This window comes from Macaca thibetana, chromosome 1, assembly GCF_024542745.1.
Source record: "Macaca thibetana thibetana isolate TM-01 chromosome 1, ASM2454274v1, whole genome shotgun sequence".
Lineage (NCBI taxonomy): Eukaryota > Metazoa > Chordata > Mammalia > Primates > Cercopithecidae > Macaca > Macaca thibetana.
In genome coordinates, this window is record NC_065578.1 from 166,244,756 (window position 1) to 166,268,149 (window position 23,394).

General features: G+C 35.8%; 1 protein-coding gene across 1 annotated transcript in view; it reads right to left on the bottom strand.

Annotated features, from left to right (window-relative positions):
- Nucleotides 1-1,217: 1,217 nt before the first annotated feature.
- The window catches only part of CFHR5 (complement factor H related 5), a 29,708-nt gene continuing 7,531 nt past the window's right edge, over nucleotides 1,218-23,394 (bottom strand). The window contains exons 4-10 of the mRNA XM_050782638.1: nucleotides 16,270-16,446; nucleotides 14,601-14,783; nucleotides 14,299-14,478; nucleotides 12,237-12,413; nucleotides 8,127-8,309; nucleotides 5,353-5,535; nucleotides 1,218-1,828 (exon numbers count right to left, since the gene is read on the bottom strand). Of these exons, the coding sequence (XP_050638595.1) occupies nucleotides 1,608-1,828; nucleotides 5,353-5,535; nucleotides 8,127-8,309; nucleotides 12,237-12,413; nucleotides 14,299-14,478; nucleotides 14,601-14,783; nucleotides 16,270-16,446 (1,304 nt within the window). The 3' untranslated portion in view covers nucleotides 1,218-1,607. The remainder of the gene's footprint in view (nucleotides 1,829-5,352; nucleotides 5,536-8,126; nucleotides 8,310-12,236; nucleotides 12,414-14,298; nucleotides 14,479-14,600; nucleotides 14,784-16,269; nucleotides 16,447-23,394) is intronic.

Here is a 23,394-nt window from a genome sequence, read left to right on the forward strand (position 1 = left end):
CCCTCCCTCCCTCCCTTCCTCCCTTCCTCCCTTCCTTCCTTCCTTCCTTCCTCCCTTCCTTCCTTCCTTCCTTCCTTCCTTCCTTCCTTCCTTCCTTCCTTCCTTCCTTCCTTCCTTCTTTTTTCTTTTTTTTTCTCTCTCTCTTTCCCTTCCTTTCTTTCTTTCTCTGAGACAGAGTCTTGCTCTGTCACCCAGGATGGACTGCAGTGGCATGATCTTGGCATGCTGCAACCTTTGCTTCCCAGGTTCTTCTGCCTCAGCCTCCCAAGTAGCTGGAATCACAGGTATGCACTACCTTCTCTGGCTATTTTTTTTTTTTTGTATTTTATTAGAGACAAAGTTTTGCCATGTTGGACAGGCTGTCTCGAACACCTGGCCTCAAGCAATTCACCTGCCTTGGCCTTCCAAAGTTCTAGGATTACAGGTGTGAGCCACTGTGCCCATCCTATTTTAATTTTTTAAACCTAAACCATATAGAATTATTAAAGCCATCATTTTTATTTCTCTCACTCTTTCTTCTACAACCATTTATACACATCTAGATAATTCTGTATATGCAATTTTGTAACCAAATAATTTTCACCTTTTCGTATGTGTATATCACCTCTTGACTAGATTAGAAGCTCCACAGAAGAACTGGTTAAAACTTCAAAGTCTACTCTTTTATAGGAGATGGGGCATTTAATACTTTAAGGGGTATTCAGTATTAGATAGGTAGCTAGACTTACATTAGAGGATTTATAAATATTTATTAATACTTGCTACAACCACAAAAGTTGACAGCTTTTGCAGGTTTTTAAGTGATGATGACATGAAGATAGAGACTAAAATAACATCTACGTTTCCTCTTAAATAAAGTCAATTCAGAAAGCTTCAAAGTTATCTTATAATTTGAGACAAACAGGAGGGATTAGATGAATTATTACTGAAGCGAGAACATTTACTGTCTCTGTGGACATTTATGAATACAATTCCCCATATTGTGATTTGCCCAGGAATAATATGACTTTCTCCTGTGGTTTGAATGTGTCCCCGAAAGTTTATGTGGCAACTTAACTCCCAATGCAACAGTGTTGTGAGGTGAGCCCTTTAGGATGTGATTAAGTCATGAGAGCTCTGCCTTCTTGAATGGATTAATGCCATTATCATGGGATTGGATTGTTATCTCAGGAGTGGTGTCTTTAAGGATGAGTTTATCCTCCTCCCCGCCCCCACCACTCTCTCTCTCTCTCTCCCTTTTTCTCTCACTCCCATGTACATGCTCTCTTGCCACGTGATACCTTCCACCATATTATGATGCTTTGAGAAGACCCTCACCAGATGTAGCCCCTCAATCTTGGACTGCCCAGCTTTTAGATTTATGAAACAAATAAACTATTGGTTAGAAGTTACCCAGTCTGTGATATTCTGTTATAACAATGTAAAATGGACTAAGACCCCCTCTTATTAAGTGAAGCATTGTTCTCTCAGCTTACAAATTTCAAAAACTCTGAAAATCCAGAGTTGTAAATAAAACTGAGTTAAACAACACCTGAAAGAATGAAAGCAGTAACTACAGAATTGGCTACATAATGGCTACTTTTAGCATAGATGTATGTTTTAAGAATTTATTCAGGAAAATTAAGCTCGCTTCTTTCACATATGGGATATTCAAATTTCCCTTCTTGACAGATTGCTCGAAATGATGGTGATGATATCTTCGCTTTATATAGGAATTTACACTGAAATTCAACAGCATCCCCTGTTTTTACATAAACTTTTTCATTGTTTCTCCATCTTAACTGTATGTTATTTTTGTTCATGTTTTCTTCAGATATCACACATGGATCTGAAAGAAGAAATGGTACAATAAAATAAATAAATAATAATACATCTTTACATTTCATTGAATAGTGAAATTGCATTTAAGAGTATTTTGGAATTAAAATGATGAAAAATATTAATATTTATTTAAAAATAATATTGATTGAGTTATTCTTGGTGGTGTTCTTAGCACTGTGTATGGGCTACATATAAGGAAATAAATGCTAAAAGATTTTCTCAAGGCCACACAGTTTAGTCAGTGTTTTGAGCCAGAATATGGATCCTGCCAGTATGAGTTCAGAGCCTGAGCTCTTAATTGCTATACTTTACTAAAAATTCTACCAGCATGAATGTTGTTTGTTTAGATATCCCTTTTTATTATGTAACTATCAGTGAATCTTAACTTTTGTGAAACTTTGATTTCTGTAGGAAAAACAGTATTATCTTCTTCCCTGACCACAGATATCACTCATTCTTTCTTAAAATCAGTATTTTATATATATTTATATATATCTTATATAAATATATAATATATAATATAATTTGTATATATAACACATACCATTATATGTATGTTAATTGTAATATATGTTTGTTAATTTTATACATATAATGTTACATACAATTTATATCTAATGTAATGTAATCAATTTATATCTAATGTATAAATATATATTTGTATATTATATAGTAAATATAATATATATAACATATTATATGAATACATATATTATGTGTATTATGTGTATAGGTGTATTCACATATGTTAAAAATATATGTAATATGTAATATATATTTCTATTATGTATACACACATGTATATGTAATTATACACTTTTACGTATATTAGAGTGCTTAACTCCCCACATCCTTGCCAAATCTTTATGTTATATATTTTTTTCTTTTTGCCAATTTCCTAGTTGAACATTGCCACTTCATTGAAATTTTATGTTGGCGTAGACAAGCATTTTTTCATGTTTGCCGTATGTTTTTCATTTTCTGTTTATGTACCCTACATATTTTTTATATTGAATTTTGATTGATTTGTAAATATTCTTATGTGTTAAGCACCTGAGAATATTCCCCATAAATTGAGAAATTCTGAAGTTATCTTTAACCCCTCTTTCATTTGGTTCCTGTTTTTTAACTACTAATCGAGACCCTAATCTATCTCTGCCAGGGCCTTAAATAATTTCCCCATATTGCATGTTTTCTTGGTATAAAATAACCACATGTTCTTAGTCAACTGATAATTTTAAAATACTACATTTGGCCGGGCGCAGTGGCTCACGCCTGTAATCCCAGCACTTTGGGAGGCCAAGGTGGATGGATCACGAGGTCAAGAGTTCGAGATCAGCCTGGCCAATATGGTGAAACCCTGTCTCTACTAAGAATACAAGAATTAGCCGGGCATGGTGGCATGTGCCTGTAATCCCAACTACTCAGGAGGCTGAGGCAGGAGAATCACTTGAACCCGGGAGGTGGAGGTGGCAGTGGGCTAAGATCATGTCACTGCACTCCAGCCTGTGTGACAGAGCAAGACTTTGTCTTGAAAAAAATAAAAATAAAAAAAAGATACTATGTCAAGAAACTGCTATTAAAAATATGTAATGGCTCCCTACTTCATTCAATACCTACAAACCATCCAAAGAAATTTATGTCTGGTTTTGGAAAAAATTATTTTTTTAATGGAGTTTCGCTCTTGTTGCCCAGGCTGGAGTGCAATGGCGCAATCTCAGCTCACTGCAACCTCCGCCTCCCGGGTTCAAGCGATTCTCCTGCCTCAGCCTCCCAAGTAGTTGAGATTACAGGCATATGCCAGCCATGCCCAGTTAATTCTGTATTTTTAGTAGAGATGGAGTTTCTCCGTGTTGGTCAGGCTAGTCTCAAACTCCTGACCTCAGGTGATTCCTCCCGCCTTGGTCTCCTAAAGTGCTGGGATTACAGGCGTGAACCACCATGCCTGGCTGGAAAAAATTATTTCTTCAGAGCTGTCTAATCTTAATCTCCTATCTCATAGGAAATAAAATTATTTTACGTTTCGTATTTAGATCATGTTTCCTTGAATTGTCTAGATACCTTTGATGGGTTTTGTTGCTTGTTTGTTTTTGTAATTGTGTGTTTGTCATTGCTCAAAATACCGTTTCTTTTTGCTAGAAGGACCTTCCCACAAACTCTGATTGTCCACATGGTACACACTTTTTAGGCTACAAAGTTTGTTCTTGCTTTTCTTTTGGAAATTTATTTTATGATCACTGGCCATGATAATTTCTGCCTATTTTAAATTATTGGACCATCTAAAACTTTGCTGCACTTAAAATATTAGATAACGGCATTTTTGTCTATCCATCAATCCCTCCAACTTAAACCCTGGAAGTTACCTTTGAAACCTAGTTTTTCTACATTCTATCAAAATTGTTCAGATGATACTTCTGCCTTATACTAACTCAACATTTTCTGAGTTCAGTTCCCACACAATTTTAATGATATCCTGGGAGAGGGGACTCACGTAGAGTAGTGGTTTGAAGCACTGTATAGGCCATAGTGGCATTGGGGTAATTTGTTACGACAGAAGGTGGAAGAAAGAGGCATCATCAGAAGGATGAATTTTCAAGACTCTAAGAAACTTCTGGTCTAGGCCTGTGAATCGAGGCATTGGGCAATAGTGAGAACTGTTGCAGGAACAGATCCTTATTATCATGATGTCTCTTTTGGACACCAGAAAACAGAGGGGTTTATGGAAATTACAGTTTTCTTCCGCTTATTCTAAACTGACGTTCATCCTTTTCCCATAATTGGTGTTATTAATTCGCCCATATTCTTTGTATCTTGTCGCTTTTAGTTTGTCATGACCAATAAAAGAATCTCCTTTTAAACCCCAAAAGTGAATCTCCAAGTTTTCATAAGGAGTCTACTATGTTAATTTTTTTAATGCCACAAAGTGCACATGAATTTGTGGAAACTTAACATGTATATTGACATTATTTTGTAGTAGAAAAAAATAGGGTGAAAAGAAGGGATAGTGAAGATTTGGAAAGTGGCTCAATAACTCTTCCAGATTTTCTATCTCTCCTGCCAGAAATTCTGGCAACATGCAAGTAAAAAGCCATGTCAGTATTAGTCAACTGGATGTTCTACTAGGGAAAGCTTTCAGGTTTACAAGTAGGACCTTATACAGTATTAAATGACAGCTTTCCTAGACCAACGTTTTTCAAATGGTCTCTGTGAGAAGTTCTCAGGTAGATGCTTATAACATGAAGATATTTAATGGTATGAGAATAGGCCCCATAAATAGCTTTGGTCTCTATTTATAGAATTTCATAATGCACCTTATCACACATAGGTCTTTAAAATTTTATTTATAGTTTTTAAAAAAATTTTTCTCACTTTGCCTAAAGCAAATTTTTCAAATGTTTCTTTGTATGTATTTACATTTGACAAGAAAGATTTTGACTGAATGAAACTTAAGGGTTATTCTATGAAATTAGTCCATAAAAACTACTTTATGAATATTAAATCTCAGATTCCGAGAGAATATGAAGAACTCACCTAGGCATCTTGGTGGTTCTGACCACTGTTTGTTTCTGCATGTTACAGTTACAGAGCCCTGGAGTTCATAGAAGGACTGGCAACGGTACGTCACTGTTGACCATGGAGGATACACTGATAACGGGAATGAGGTGATATCTCCATTGTTAATAGATGGAGGGGGCCCACAATATGCTGTAGACTCTGGAAAATAGCATTTATTTGTTGAGAGACAGTCAGTATGTTAGTTTAAACAAAGTAATATCATAAAGCACCATGTATCATATCTTTAATATAAGGCGTCTGGAAATTCAAATAATTAATTACAGTATTTCTGTTATAAAGTCTGATTCAAAACGTATCGTAGCTCCTTTCATGTTAAAGTGAAACTCATATAAAATACTAGGAATAGTTTTTATTTAAGGCAGGAGAGACAGGTGAGTAAACTTCTGGTCTAGGTTCCTCTTCCACCCCTTAATAGTCAATTGTTATTTAATGAGGAAAGGTAAAGGTAAACAACTTTCTTACCATTTCTAGTCTCAGGGTAATTATTACTTTATGCAAATAGCATATACCAACTAGTATATGATCATAAACTTGTAGTTTTACTGAAAATGAATTGCAGACATACTCTTCTGCATTTACTTTTTTGATACCACATAATATTGTAGGCATCTTTCCTTATCAATAAATGTTTCAATTTCATGCTAATGAAGAGATTTTGGGGAAAACTAAAAAAAAAACAACTTCATGCTAAGATTGGTTGGAATACATTCCATTGTACTGACTGGTCTCCCTTTATATGTCACCAAGAACATAAATATGAAATCACTAAGTAATCCTGTTCCAAATAACTTGTACCTCCTCTTGTTTCGTCGAGTTACTGTCCCTGCTTTCTCAGATTGACTTCTTCCTGAGGACACTAGATTCTTTAGCCTTTAAACTAGTAAAGGACCCTTCTTCATGAATTATCTCCTTTCTTCTGTAACATCAATTTCTCCCTCTCCACTTAACCATTCACCAACCTACAAACATGCTGAAAATGTCACAATTCAATAAGGTAAAATTTCACTTTATCCATATCTTCTATCTGGCAACTGCCTCATTTCTCTATCCCCTTTCGAATACATTTACTTGTTTCTCATCCTCCACGATCTTACTTTATCACCCCACATTCTTTCTTGAACACAGTGCAATTATTTACTCACTCCCTATGGAAATACCTCTAGGCAAAATTACCAATGGTTTTTATTTAGTTAAATAGATTGTTCAATTATCAGACATCTTGTCCAGCACTAAGCACTCCTTGATGTAGCTGATGTACTGTCAGGTAATATTTTGAAATACGTGTTTTTGAAATGCAGCCATGTAGCACTTAATGACAAGAAGATATTCTGAGAAATGTGTCATTAGGCTCTTTTTTCCTTGTGTGAGCATCATGGAGTGAGCCTACACAAACCTAGATAATGTAGTCTACTACACACCTAGGCTATGTGGTGTAACCTATTGCTCCTGTTGTCCCCAAACCCCTGGCTGCAGACCAGTACCCTCTGTGGCCTCTTAGGAAGTGGGCTGCACAACAGGAAGTGAGTGGTGGGCGAACGAGCACTACTGCCAGAACTCTACCTCCTGTCAGATCAGCCGGGGCACTAGATTCTCATGGGATCTTGAACCCTATTGTGAACTGCACACGCAAGGGATATAGGTTGCATGCTCTTTATGAGAATCTAATGCCTGATGATCTGAGGTGGAGCAGTTTCATCCTGAAAACATCCCCTAACCTCCTCAGTCCATGGAAAAATTGTCTTCCACAGAACAGGTCCCTGATACCAAAAGGGTTGGGTATCACTGTCCTAGGCCACAAACCTGTACAGCATGCTACTGTACTGAATACTATAGAGCCATTGTGACATGATGGTAAATATTTGCATATCTAAACATATTTAAACATAGAAAAGGTACAGTAAAAATATGTTAGAAAAGATTTTTAAGAAGATGTAGAAATTTCAAACTTGTTTCTTCTATGAACACTGTTGAAGATAACGCATAGAGAAACTCTTTTTTTTTTTTTTTTTTTTTTTTTTTTGAGACAGAGTCTCGCTCTGTCGCCCAGGCTGGACTGCAGTGGCCAGATCTCAGCTCACTGCAAGCTCCGCCTCCCGGGTTTACGCCATTCTCCTGCCTCAGCCTCCCAAGTAGCTGGGACTACAGGCGCCCGCCACCTCGCCCGGCTAGTTTTTTTTTTGTATTTTTAGTAGAGACGGGGTTTCACCATGTTAGCCAGGATGGTCTCGATCTCCTGACCTTTTGATCCGGCCGTCTCGGCCTCCCAAAGTGCTGGGATTACAGGCTTGAGCCACCGCGCCCGGCCTAAGTCTCGCTCTGTCGCCCAGGCTGGAGTGCAGTGGCGCGATCTCGGCTCACTGCAAGCTCCGCCTCCCGGGTTCACGCCATTCTCCTGCCTCAGCCTCCCGAGTAGCTGGGACTACAGGCGCCCACAACCGCGCCCGGCTAATTTTTTTGTATTTTTAGTAGAGACGGGGTTTCACCGTGGTCTCGATCTCCTGACCTTGTGATCCACCCGCCTCGGCCTCCCAAAGTGCTGGGATTGCAGGCGTGAGCCACCGCGCCCGGCCGAGAAACTTTTTAAATGACAGAATTGGTTACTTAGCAATTTAAGGCTTTAGGGTACAGTGCAATAGATTAGTCATAAGTTCTTTTTTCTTTCTTTAGATAAAGCAAAGGGGAATAATAACCTCTTTTTAAGTGAAATTACTTAGAAATAAACTACTAACCAACACAGTGTGGTAATGATTGCCATCGTCCATTTTTACATACAATTTCTTTTGCTTCTGGAAGTAGATAGTTTTCTTTACAGAGAACAGCTACTTTTTCTCCATCCTGATAATTCATTGTGGTTGTCATATTCTGAGCATTAGGTATCTGAGGTGGCGGTGGGCAGAATTGTTCCTTTTTTTCTACAAAATATTGGAATTAAATTATATGATTAATAAAAGTTAAGAAAAAAGCTCAACAGGGTAGTGTTTCAGGATAATGGAACATTCAATGACACACACACACACACACACACACACACACACACACACACACACACACTATGTCTCCCTATCACTTTCTCTTTCTCTCTCCCTATATATAAATGTTATAATAACAAATATTTTTTGTGTCACTATAGTTTACAGTTTAAAAAGTGATTGTTTTTGTTATAACCATTAGTTTAAAATTTTTCAGATGCTCTCTTGCATCTCCTGTTCATTATTCCTGTCAATTCCCTTGTATGATTTACAAATAAATTTCTGTAATTTTTTTCTAACTAACCCATGTGATTCAAAAAGTTATGTACATCTAATTTAAACAATTTAGAACTAAAAATAAAAATGACGATAATCAGAAATAACTATGACTTCCCCTAATAACTGAACCCTACATCTCAATATAGGATTTCCATGACTTGCATTTTCTTGTAAACATGAGAATGACTGGTAATGAACATAACTGGAATGCCTCCATTGGACTAGGAATTAAATTCTTTTTTGGTTGTTTGGCTTATCTTAGGGAAAAGTTTAAAATGGTCAACTTGGATGCCAAAGCATTGTCTAAACCTCCTGACCTGGGCTCATGCCCTTACAGTGGTCTCCTTCATCTCTTCATCTCATGTTTTTCCAGAGTAGTGGCTACTGTCTACTGGCACTTCCCTTCAAAATTATTATATTGAAAGTGATAGATATCATTTTTTCCTTGCTATACTATTTTCATTTAAAAATCAAGATGGAAGAATGCATATCTACTCTTTCTCGGTTTAGCTGGATTAAAAAATATGATAATTATATACAACAGATCTTTAATAAATTCTTTGAACAGAACCTGAGGTCAGTATAAAATAAGCCAAAACATACATATTGCCTAAACTAGAAATTTTTATTGGATTTTTCCTTATTTTTTCAAGCTCAGAAAGGCAAAATAGTGCAAATCTAAACAGACACTGTTCCTGTGGAAATCTAGATAGATGTCTGGGACTGGGGTCCACTGATGCGTATTTTATATTTTATATGACTTGTCCTACTGATTTACTGGTTTAAGAAAAGGGTGAACTTAAAGTACTTAATTCCAGATGCATCTTATTCTAATCAACCATTAACAAGACCAGTCTTTTGTGATCGGTCTTATTTCAGTAATTAACTGCAAAAGAAGATAAAATTAGCCTGATATTATTATTGTTAGAACACATTTTTGATTAGCAAAGTTTGGTCATGAGCTTGAAGAAAGTCTATGAGGAGCACATGAAAAGAGGATATCAGACACATTTGATTGATAGATGGGTCAGTTTTTCAATATTATTTATTCTTTAGAAGCTCTTCTACTTAGATGTCTTATTACCTCTTTGTTTAGGTATTTTGTAAACATTTTGGAAACTAAACATTTTCATTGTTTATGAATTTCTGTTTGGTGGTTTAAGTATTTTTGTTTAAATACATAGTCACAAAGATGAATACTTATTAAGTATCATCAAGACTCTTTCGAGTGAGCATCAAGGCCTGTACTGCCAATCTAGGGACTCAGCAGTTACCTGCTATCAGTCTCCTAGATGTCCCAGTGCCGGAAAACAGGGAAGCTGAAGGTGTCTGTAATCTCGAATGTACAACTAATAATGAAAATTTCATCAACAAAGTCCGAACTAAGTGACTTAGATGTTCAAATATCACACAAATACTATTGTTTTTATATTTTAGGTAAAAGAACATTACACATAATGATCTCAGTTGTCTAACTTACTTTCTTTATAGAGTTGGACATTCTCTTTAGAAATTTCTGCCTAGTGTAGACACAGTCTATTTGAAACAGCACTGATATAAAAATCTGGAAACAAGCTCCAGTCTTGATTTTGACCAAATAACTTATTGAAGCCATGTATTTCTGATGCATAAAATGAGAAATTTTATTATCTTTCTCAAGAACAAGCAACGTGTGTAACAAATATTTGCCACCTAATAACGTTCTTACCTAATCTCCAGACTACTATCTACCGGCTCTTCTCAAAACTTTAAAAAAGGCTTCTTCCTTATTATGATACTTATGCCTCACAGTATTTTCCTTCTCTTTATGCTTGTAATTTATTTATGTAAAAAAATTGAACTCATATTATTATTCCCTGTATTTCAGTTTTCATCTACTCTTTGGTTGTAGAAATGTTTGTGTATGCACACCATTCTTGATTAGAGTCATCTCATTTAGACAGCTCTGCTTGTTAATCTTTTCAAAACATTAGTTTCATGGCTTGGATTAGTTGGAAATACAAGATTCTATTTCATTTTCTTCTGCTTTTACTTTTATTATCTCCTTTTCCTCCTAATATCTGAATTCATTTTTCCCCCTAGCTTTTTAGGATATACATATATACATATATAAAAGTATACATATATAAAGTGTATATATATATAAAAGTATACATATATAAAAGTATATATATATATATATATATATACTTTCATAGTGGCATTCATAGCCTTAAACTTATCTACTTTGGAAAAAGTATATATGTATACTTTTAGAATGCCACATCATTCTAAATTTTGGTTATGTTGCACCTCATAGGTTTTATTATGTGTCCTTATAATTACAACATAGTTCTTAGTATTTTAAACATTACATTGCTAGGTTATTTGGAAGTAAATTATTTCCCTACCCAAAATGAAGGGTAAGGAAGTGGATAACTTTTTATCCACTTTTAATATTATTTGTTTGTGGTTATAAAAAGTGATCTATAGGGCTTTAATATTTGAAGTTGTCAGAATTATTTGTGGGCTGAATGGCCAATTTAAGTAAACATTTCACGGACACATAAAAGGCTTCAAACTTCTTTCCACTATCAGAATATTTCTCTTCCTCAAATAGAAAAAAATATATAATAAAATCAAATATTTTATAAACATAAAAATTTTCCAGTTGCTTTAAACAGATTGTAGTTATCATTTTGAAATCCTTATGTGTTTAACAATATATTCCAGTATTTTTCCTCACAATTTCTAATGACCTCACACCTTTTGTTATAAATTAGTATTTTATCTCATTTATGTATATTTTATATGATTTCTTTCAAATTATGATCTTGTGTGTAAACTCCTATCCTTCCTGTGGTTGAAAATTTCTTTATTTTGGAATCATTAGTCAATTATATTGGTATACAGAATAATTGGTTGCCAGTTACTTTCACTAAGCACTTTGAAGAGATTACCCTATTTTCTTTGGCTTTTTATATTGCTGATGAGAAGTCTGCAGTCTGTCTTCTGTCTTTTATTGTCACTCCTTTTTAAGCACTTTGTTTTCTCTAATTCTGGTTTATTTTAATTTAATATGGGTGCCCCATTTTATAATTACTTGTAATTTATAATCCTATTGCTCAAATTAAATGATTTGAATATAAGCCTTCGAGGAATGTGGGACTTATTCTTAGGGAAATAATTTATTACTCAAATATATTTTCTTTCTCAGCCTACTTTTTACTCAGCCTACTGTCTGGTCCAGAATTGGCAATATCTGTTAGTTTTGTTTCACAGTTCATAATTGGGGTTTTAATTGTTTCTTAAAGTCATTGAAGATTAAGTTTTGTTCTTTTTTTACAGTTCTTTATTTCTTTTTTTCTTTCAAGGTTTTGTGAGACTGTAATAGAGTAAAAACAGCTTTACTCGCTCATCTTTACCAGAAAGACAAGGCTTTTAAAGAATAACATTTGTCCGGAAAGAGTATTATAACTAGTTTCTAACTTTACTATTAGCTTAGAAATTGTATGCCACAAAAAATATTTAATTTAAAAACATTCTAATTTCAAAATAATTTTTCTTGTAAAGAAGGAACAGCATCAACAAAATGTTTTAAACAAATCTTACCTGTGCAGTCTAGTTCAGGATTCCATTTCCCGTTTATGCAGACTGAGTGCCTGTATCCACGGATGTCTAAACATCTGTAACGTATTCTAGCATTGTGATTAAATTCATTCCCAGATGACCTGAATAACGTTTTTATATTAACTCCTGATATTTTGCACCTCTTAAGTTGGTGTGTTGCTGTAAAAAATAACATTAAATAGAAACTAAACAATTATGTCAATAAAATATCTGAAATATTAATAGCATAATTATGTTTGATGCTTTTAAGCAACATCACAAAAATTATTCTTGATCTCATTGCATAAAATGGGCAATGCTGTTGAAAAAAGAAAAAATGAAACAAAAAACTGTATCCCATCTTTGAATGACAGGAAAGGAGTTCAGAAAGTTTTCTGAGAAATGAAAGTGCAAGATGGGTTTTCCTGGTGGGAGTTTTGACTGAAGGATAGTTCTTAGGAAGCTACAAATGAATTGTTAAAGGCTCTGAAAATGTACGCATGTATGATTGTTTTGCACTAAACTGTCTTAAATATCTTCAAAACATTTAAATAATAAAAAGAGGCAATACATGGGTAAGTCTGTAGGAAGCAAAGCATCAGTAAGAGATAAATCTAGATCCTCCTTGAGGTTCAATGACTCTCACATTTCAAAAGCTCAGCAAAACCTCTGACTCAGTAAGTCAGAGTATTCTCAGGGGAAGAACTCACCGATAATAACATGACTGAGCTTCAGAACATACATTCCTAATAAGCCTACTTGTCTAAGTAGTTCTCATTGTTAAGTTTCTTTCCCATTTCCCATAAACATGTAGATAGTTATGGAGCCTTTTCCTTAGTGTGTAAAAGTTTGGGATAACGAGACATGGAGTGTGCTCTGCTACTTCTATGCTTATAGGTGTTTCTCTGCAATAGTTTCTATTTTTAATTTATCCCATATGGGGCTAGAGGTTGATGTTTGCATAAAAGTTGATGACCATGAAGATATATGATCTACATCTTCCCATAACAGAGTTCTGGCTCCTGGTAGTGGAAAACATTCCCTCACAATAGGTCATTATGGATGGCCATTGACCAGGTATTTGCCTGGGACAATGGGTGGCAACACCTACTGTAATTTTTCCCAGCAATGGGTGGGCCAATCGATAATCCAAAAGTCCACGAGATGGAGAGAGAGGCGGTTCTGTTTCAGTTTCTGTAAGGAGAACAGCAGCAGAAAATCTGCATGTCTTTAAAGTTCAAAATTAGAGGCTTTAATGTATTGAGTTTGCTAGAGATAGAACAAAAGAGGCCAGGATCTGAGGGTGTCAGGAAGAAAACCTGCAAATACTTAAGTGTCAAGGCTGTAAGTCCTGAGGCTGCAAGGTAAGAGTAGAGCACACAGGCTGACAGACTACTACTACGTACTACTTACTACTTCTGTGGAGGAAACTGACAAACTGACCAGAAAATTAAGAATAGAAATAAGAGAATTATGGGGACAGAAAGAGCAAGGATCATGCCTAATTCCTGGGTCCTAGTCCCCTACTCTTCTTCTATGGAGGGACTCCAAACACTCTGGAATTTAATAGAACTCAAGCTACACTGTTATTTTTTAGGTTGTTCTATCTGGAACATGCTGAGGTAAAGACTGAGTTAGAGCAATGAAATAAAATGTATTAAATTGCCATCATTTGTAGAAATACAATATCCAAATTAAATATTAGAATTAATACAGAAATTCAACAAGGTTACTGGAAACAAAATTAATGTATGCAATTAAATCACATTCTTACATATAGGAAGTATAATTATTCAAGCATATAAGTAAATAAAAGTTTCCATTCATCATACCAGAAAAATCCCATATAAACTGGTGAAGAAATCTGTGCAGTAATAACAAGAAATTCATAAAACCATATGGCAAAGTTGAATGTAAGACCTGAATAAATGGATTGACATATTTTACTTGTGAAAGGAAGAGTCAGTATCAATAAAGTTGTAATTCTAGCCAGATTTAAACACTTTATACAATCCCAATCGAAATTATAAATAATCAAATATGAAGTTTAGGAATGTTTTCTCACCAACACACATAGGAAGCTCTGTCCATAGTCCATCAATACAGGTAATCTTGTTATTTCCAATCATTGTATATTCATTTCTGCAATTCACCTCCACTGAAACTCCATGTTGATAGGGAGGGACAGACTGCTGGACATAACCATACTGAAGTTCAGGTATATATCCACATGTTTTCACTTGCTCTAAGAAAATGTAATAAAATGAGTGCTTACTCTGAAAATATTTTAAATCTATTTACATGTCTATTTATATGTAAGTGCAAAGTGATAGTAACTGTTCTGTTTAAATGTTAATATTTATTTACCAACACAAGTGGGTAAAGTTGTCCATTTTCCATCCACACATTGTATTTTCTTAGGTCCTTTTATTATAAAATTACGATTGCAATAATATTCTACTACTTCATTGTGTCCATATTCCTCTTTTCTTATCTCCTTAACTTCACCATTGGAGAGCTGAGGAGGTGGACCACACGACTGTACTCGTCCTATTATAAAGAAACCATAAATAATGCTTAAATGGTCTTATAAGTATAGCAAAATGTGGAGCTACTATGTTTTTGACTTAGAAATTAATTATCTTTATATTGCACTTCTATTTTTGGGGACATGTGTTTTTTACAGTGTACATAGTGTATTGACTTCTTTCACTTCCTCGAATATTGACACTTTTCATGATGAACAATTTTGAGCAAATGGAAGGAGAAAGAATGCATAATGAACACTTATAAACTGATTATCTAGATATAAAAATGTTACACTTTGCCCTATTTACTTATTTTTTGTGAAGTAATTGAAAGTAAATGACAGTGAGATTTTAGTCCTAAATTCTTCAGAATGCTATCTCATAAAGACATTTGCCTACATATACAAAGTATCTTATTACATTTCACCAAATTAATAATATTTTCTTAGTACAATCTTATATCCTCTCTGTATTTAAACATCCTGATTGTCCATCTTTACCGATATTTTGTTGGCTGTTTATTATAATCAGGATATTAAGCTGTACTCTTGAAGATTTTTAAGTAGGTCAATATTCTGAATGCTACATAAAAGTAAATAGTTATCTAATATGTGATATAATATACATATGCAATGTATAATTATAAGTTTTATTAATATCTAGAAATACTTTGACATGGTTTAGCTGTGTCCTTACCCAAATCTCATCTTGAATTGTAACTCCCACAATTCCTACATGTTGTGGGAAGAACCTAGTGGGAGGTAATTGAATTATGGGGGCAGGTCTTTCCCGTGCTATTCTCATGATAGTGAATAAGTCTCACGAGATCTGATGGTTTTATAAAGGGAGGTTTCCCTGCACAGGTTCTCTTCTCTTGTCTGCCATTATTCGAGATTTGCCTTTCACTTTCTGCCATGATTGTGAGGTGTCTCCAGCCACGTGAAACTGTGAGATCATTAAAACTCTTTCTTTTGTAAATTGCCCAGTCTTGGGTATGTCTTTATCAGCATTGTGAAAATGGACTAATACATACCTGAAATAATGTGATAAGCCATTTTTGATAAAAATAGTGCCATCTGAAGCAGGTACAAATCATCATTGTTTTCTAATGAATAATTCATATATGCAATGACTTGATTATTTTCTTAATTACTTAATAAAATATAATGTTGTTCATACAATATTTTTAAAATGTATAAATTTTTTATTGAGCTAGATGGAAAAATCCTAACACATCTCAATTCCAGCTACTATATTTTGACCCATAAAATCCTATTATGTATTTTCAAACACAGAAGTAGAATTACTCCTTGATTAAGGACACCTAAATAATGGATGCAACTTAATTACTACAGAACTGCACCCTTTCTCCTTTCTAAATAAAATACTACCTTTGCCATTTTACCACTTTGTCAGATTATAGATGTAATATAAGCTCCAATAAAAATATATAGGCATTATTATAAAAATCAAATTCTTGTTTCATCACTTCTAAAATAAATACTGACCTTTACATGTCGGAAAGTTGGGTGACCACCCAAATTGGTAACATTGAACTGATTCTGGTCCAACTCTTGTAAGATTTTTTCTGCAGGAGAATTTCAACACATCTCCAACTTCGTAGCTTTCTTTTTCTGGCTTAGCATCTACATTTGCTTCTAAAATTGGAACATGACATTCTTCTTCTAAAAATAAAATTAAATGAACATACATTGAATTTTCATTGCAGAAACAAATTTAATGTGTGCTATATGAAAATAAGATGCAAGGGGCTTCATATACAGAGGAGTATAAAATATATTCTTGCCTTTGAGAAAACATATAAAGTAATTATTTATATCCAACAACTATATCTAAGACCCCTCAGGCAAATTGGGAAATTGCAGCAAGGTAACATTTTCTAGGAGAATCTCTTCAGGATTGTAATAAGAAAGTCTGTGAAGTTACTAATACAGTAAATTATTTCATTTGTTTAATTAGCAATATGAGTTTTAATTATGTTGTTTAAAACATAAGTTTAATAACATTATTTGTTTATAATACAGAATATGAAGGTTTTTTCACACTTAAATCACAAAAAAATCCTTCAAGTAACAAAATCAAATTGCAACATATTTAATTACTTTTTGTGAAATAAAAAAAAAGATGTATAAAAAGCAGATATGTGGGCCGGACATGGTGGGTCATGTCTGTAATCTCAGCACTTTGGGAGGCCAAGGAGGGTGTATCACCTGAGGTCAGGAGTTCGAGACCATCCTGGCAAACATGTTGAAACCCTGTCTCTACTAAAAATGCAAAAATTAGCCAGGCACAGTAGTGGGTGCCTGTAGTCCCAACTACTAGGGAGGCTGAGGCAGGAGAATCACTTGAACCCAGGAGGCGGAGGTTGCAGTGAGCCGAAATCGCACCACTACACTCCAGCCTGGGTGACAGAGTGAGACCCTGTCTCAAACAAAAGTAGATATGTGAAACACCAAAACAGGACACAACTAATAAATGTTAAGTTGAAGGGAATATTAAAAAGCAAATTATTCTCAATTTTACAAAAGGGTAACTAAATAAAAGACTTTTAAAAAACCCATCTAGGTTTTTTGAATCTTTCCATTATACTCAACTCTATCACTAATATGTTTGTAAAAACTAACTCATTATGAATATATTCTGATTCAATTAGAAACAGATATGTATATGAATATGTGTGTAGTTTTCTTATTTAATAATCTTTCATTAAAGATTAGTTTATACAATTATATATTCTTATGTAAAAATAATTGACATTCAAGACAAATGAAATAATCTGAAGAAATCAAGCATACACGAAAATAAAATTGAAATATTTTCTAACAAATAATCTTATAAATATTTTCAAACTAGCTAGTTTTATGTACTGTTATTGGCACTTTAATGTATTGATCACAGTTTACTTGAGCAAATCTCAAGAGAATGTGCCTTATTTCGATAAAATAAAATATGTATCCCTAAATCTGTTTTTATTCTAGTATTTTGCGTGGCAGCTCTTTATTGATTGTTTATAGTCTTTTTTTTTTTAATCTAATTGTTAAAGACAAAATGCCATTGAAAATAATTGATCTTAATTCTGTTCTAAGATGGTCGAATAGGAACAGCTCTGGTCTGCAGCTTCCAGCGTGATAGATGCAGGAGATGGGTGATTTCTGCATTTCCAATTGAGGTACCTGGTTCATCTCATTGGGACTGGTTGGACAATGGATGCAGCCGATGGAGGGGAAACCAAAGCAGGGTAGGACATTTCTTCCCTGGGAAGTGCAAGGGGTTGAGGAATTTCCCTTTCCTAGCCAAGGGAAGCTGTGACAGACTGTACCTGGAAAATCGGAACACTCATGCACAAATACTGTGCTTTTCCAGTGGTCTTAGCAAATGGCATACCAGGAGACTGTATCCTGTGCCTGGCTTGGTGGGTACCATGCCCACAGAGGCTTGCTCACTGCTAGTGCAGCAGTCTGAGATTGACCTGTGATGCAGCAGCCTGGCAGGGGGAGGGGCACCGTCATTACTGAGGCTTGAGTAGGTAAACAAAGCAGCTGGGGAAGCTTGAACTGGGCAGAGACCACTGCAGCTCAACAAGGCCTGCTGCTTCTGTAAACTGTATCCCTGGTGCCAGGGCATAGCTGAACAAAAGGCAGCAGAAACTTCTGCAGACTTAAATGTCCTCGTCTGACAACTCTGAAGAGAGCAGTGGTTCTCCCAGCACAGTATTTGAGCTCTGAGAAAGGACAGACTGTCTCAGTCTCATCAAGTGGGTCCCTGTCCCACATGTGGCCTAACTGGGAGACACCTCCCAGTAGGGGCCAACTGACACCTCACACAGGTGGGTGCCCCGCTGGAATGAAGCTTCCAGAAGAAGAAGCAGGCAGCAATCTTTGCTGTTCTGCAATATTTGCTGTTCTGTAGCCTCTGCTGGTGATACCCAGGCAAACAGGGTCTGGAGTGGACCTCCAGCAAAATCCTACAGAACTGCAGCTGAGGGACCTCACTGTTAAAAGGAAAACTGACAAACAGAAAGAAATAGCAGCAACATCCACAAAAAGGACATCCACAACAAAACTCCATCTGTAGGTCACCAACATCAAAGACCAAAGGTAGATAAAACCGCAGAGATGGGGAGAAACCAGAGCAGAAAAGCTGAAAATTCTAAAAACCAGAGTGCCTCTTCTCCTACAAAGAATAACAGCTCCTCACCAACAATAGAACAAAGCTGGACAGAGAGTGACTTTGATGCACTGACGGAAGTAGGCTTCAGAAGGCTCGTAACAACAAACTTCTCCAAGCTAAAGGAGGATGTTCAAACCCATCGCAAGGAAGCTAAAAACCTTGAAAAAATATTAGATGAATGGCAAACTAGAATAAAAAGTGTAGAGTAGACCTTGAATGACCTGATGGAGCTGAAAACCATGGCATGAGAAATACGTGATGCATGCACAAGCTTCAGTAGCTGATTTGATAAGGTAGAATAAAGGGTATCAGTGATTGAAGATCAAATTAATGAAATAAAGAAAGAAGAGAAGTTTAGAGAGAAAAGAGTAAAAAGAAATGAACAAAGCCTCCAAGAAATATGGGACTACGTGAAAAGACCAAATCTACATTTGATTGGTGTACCTGAAAGTGAGGGGGAGAATGGAATCAACTTGGAAAACACTCTTCAGGATATTATCCAGGAGAACTTCCCCAACCCCCAAGGAGGAGCTGGTACCATTCCTTCTGAAACTATTCCAATCAATAGAAAAAGAGGGAATCCTTCCTAACTCAGTCTATGAGGCCAACATCATCCTGATACCAAAGCCTGGCAGAGACACAACAAAAAAGATAATTTTAGACCAATATCCCTGATGAACATCAGTGCAAAAATCCTCAGTAAAATACTAGCAAACCAAATCCAGCAGCACATCAAAAAGCTTATCAACCATGATCAAGTGGGCTTCATCCCTGGGATGCAAGGCTGGTTCAACACAGGCAAACCAATAAATGTAATCCATCACATAAACAGAACCAATGACAAAAAACACATGATTATATCAATAGATGCAGAAAAGGCCTTTGACAAATTTCAACAGCCCTTCATGCTAAAAACTCTCAGTAAACTAGGTACTGATGGAACATATCTCAAAAGAGTAAGAGCTATTTATGACAAACCCACAGCCAATATCATACTGAATGGGAAAAAACTGGAAGCATTCCCTTTGAAAACTGGCACAAGACAAGGATGCCCTCTCTCATCACTCCTATTCAGCATAGTGTTGGAAGTTCTGGCCAGGGCAATCAGGCAAGAGAAAGAAATAAAGGGATTCAATTAGGAAAAAAGGAAGTCAAATTGTCTCTGTTTGCAGATGACATGATTGTATATTTAGAAAACCCCATCGTCTCAGTCCAAAATCTCCTTAAGCTGATAAGCAACTTCAGCAAAGTCTCAGGATACAAAATCAGTGTGCAAAAATCGCAAGCATTCCTATACACTCATAACAGACAGAGAGCCAAATCATGAGTGAACTCCTTTTCTCAATTACTTCAAAGAGAATAAAATACCTAGTAATCTAACTTACAAGGGATGTGAAGGACCTCTTCAAGAAGAACTAGAAACCACTGTTCAACGAAATAAAAGAGGACAAAAACAAATGGAAGAACATTCCATGCTCATGGATAGGAAGAATCAATATCATGAAAATGACCATACTACCCAAGGTAATTTATAGATTCAATGCCATCCCCATCAAGCTACCACTAACTTTCTTCACAGAATTGGATAAAACTACTTTAAAGTTCATATGGAACCAAAAAAGACCCCACATTGCCAAGACAATCCTAAGCCAAAAGAACAAAGCTGGAGGCATCATGCTACATGACTTCAAACTATACTACAAGGCTACAGTAACCAAAACAGCATTGTACAGTATCAAAACAGAGATATAGACCAATGGAACAGAACAGAGGCCTCAGAAATAAGACCAGACATCTACAACCATCTGATCTTTGACAAACTTGACAAAAACAAGAAATGGGGAAAGGATTCCCTATTCAATAAATGGTGCTGGGAAAACTGGTTAGCCATATGTAGAAAGCTGAAACTGGGTCCCTTCCTTATACCTTATACAAAAATTAATTCAAGATGGAATAAAGACTTAAATGTTAGACCTAAAAACCATAAAAACCCTAGAAGAAAACCTAGGCTTTACCATTCAGGACATAGGCATGTGCAAGGTCTTCATGACTAAAACACCAAAAGCAATGGCAACAAAAGCCAAAATAGACAAATGAGATCTAATTAAAGTAAAGAGCTTTCTGCACAGCAAAAGAAGCTACCATCAGGGTGAACAGGCAACCTACAGAATGGGAGAAAATTTTTGCAATTTACCCACCTGACAAAGGACTAATAGCCAGAATCTACAAAGAACTTAAACAAATCTACAAGAGAAAAACAACCCCATCAAAAAGTGGGCAAAGGATATGAACAGACACTTCTTAAAAGAAGACATTTATTCAGCCAACACACACATGAAAAAATGCTCATCATCACTGGCCATCAGAGAAATGCAAATCAAAACCACAATGAGATACCATCTCACACCAGTTAGAATGGCAATCATTAAAAAGTCAGGAAACAACAGATGCTAGAAAGGATGTGGAGAAACAGGAACACTTTTGCACTGCTGGTGGGAGTGCAAACTAGTTCAACCATTGTGGTAGACAGTGTGGCGATTCCGCAAGGATCTAGAACCAGAAATACCATTGGACCCAGTGATCTCATTACTGGGTATATACCCCATAGGATTATAAATCACGCTGCTATAAAGACACATGCACATATATGTTTATTGTGCTAGTATTCACAATAGCAAAGACTTGGAACCAACCCAAATGTCCATGAATGATAGACTGGATTAAGAAAATGTGGCATATATACACTATGGAATACTATGCAGCCATAAAAAAGGATGAGTTCTTGTCCTTTGCAGGGTCATGGATGAAGCTGGAAACCATCATTCTGAGCAAACTATTACAAGGACAGAAAACCAAACACTGCAAGTTCTCACGCACAGGTGGGAATTGAACAATGAGAACACTTGGACACAGGGTGGGGAACATCACACACTGGGGCCTGTTGTGGGGTGGGAGGTAGGGGGAGGGATAGCATTAGGAGAAATACCTAATGTAAATCACGGGTTAATGGGTGCAGCAAACCAATATGGCACATGTTTACTTTTGTAACAAACCTGCATGTTGTGCACATGTACCCTAGAACTTAAAGTATATATAAAAAAAGAAAATAATTGATCTTGGCCGATGTAGTATTTCCAGTTGCTTTATTCGTATATCGTTATTGCATGGTGGTGTAAATGGAATAACGACCCCCAGATATGGCACTCTACTAATGCCTGCAACATAGATTACCATAACTTGTAAGATGTTACCTTACACGAATAAACAGACTGTGCAGCTAAGCTGTCATCAGGAGTCTAGTTGCCCTGAAACTTTATTAACTCTCCATGGTGTTCGTGAGCTATCATTCAACCTTGGACATAGAGTGTTCTGCTGAATTCTTCCTCTTTGGAGACTCTGACTTCTTCCGTCTACTCTGGCAACCTCAACATGTTGTCTTGTGCTTTTGGAATAAGCAACGGGCAGAAAGGGAAAGGTAGCAATATTCTGAGAACCTGAACAATAAGATGTGCTTTTTCTGATTAAATAAAATCTACCAAATTTTGAAACAAGTTTATTCTGACAACTTAGTTTCTAAATGTCATTGCCCACTAAATGGAACCAGGGCTTATTGGAGGTATGGCTGATTCCAGTTCCAGGGCAGTGGAAACATGACTTAAGTCTTAGATATTTTTTGTGTCACAAAGCAACCGAATTGTTCAAAGACTAACAAAATCTTACGGACTGCACACAGAGCCAGCTTGTATGGGTTACAGCTGGCCAAACTTAATTTGTCAAGCTTCTAAAATATAATTGTTGGGCTGACAATAGCCATCATCTCTCAAAATGAAGAGAGCTTGTTCACGACATGAACAGGTATGGACAAGAGAAAGCGTGGAAATATTTATACCATAATTGAAGCCTATAAATTTTGAACCCTTTTCAATCACTGGAATTTTCTAGTTTTGGTAACATTTGTTATTTTATTTCTTTTTGCAAATGTTAATAATGTTTTAACCCCTTGTAATTGAAAGAGACCAGGACTTAACTGTTTACTGAAAAAGTATCACAGTTCCAGCTGTTTTAAAAAGACTCCATTTCTAGAGGTTTAAATTTCATTTTGCTTTACTTTGTTTTGTTTTTCTAGTGGGGAAGGTTCTCACTCTGTTGCCCAGGTTGGAGTGCACTGGTGCAGTCATAACTCACTTCAGCATTGAACTCCTGTTTCAGCCTTGCCAGTGGCGGGGACTACGGGTGCACATCAGGACTACGGGTGCACATCACTGTGCCCAGCTCTAGAGGTTTGAATTTAAGAATTGAAGATGTGGAATGATATTTGATAACATACCATCTTTTGAAAAACATACCATAGATTTTATTTCTTGGTAGGATGGAGTACTTGCTATCAACATATCATCCCACTGAAAAAAAATTTAGAAAATTTTACAAAATTTATTTTCAGA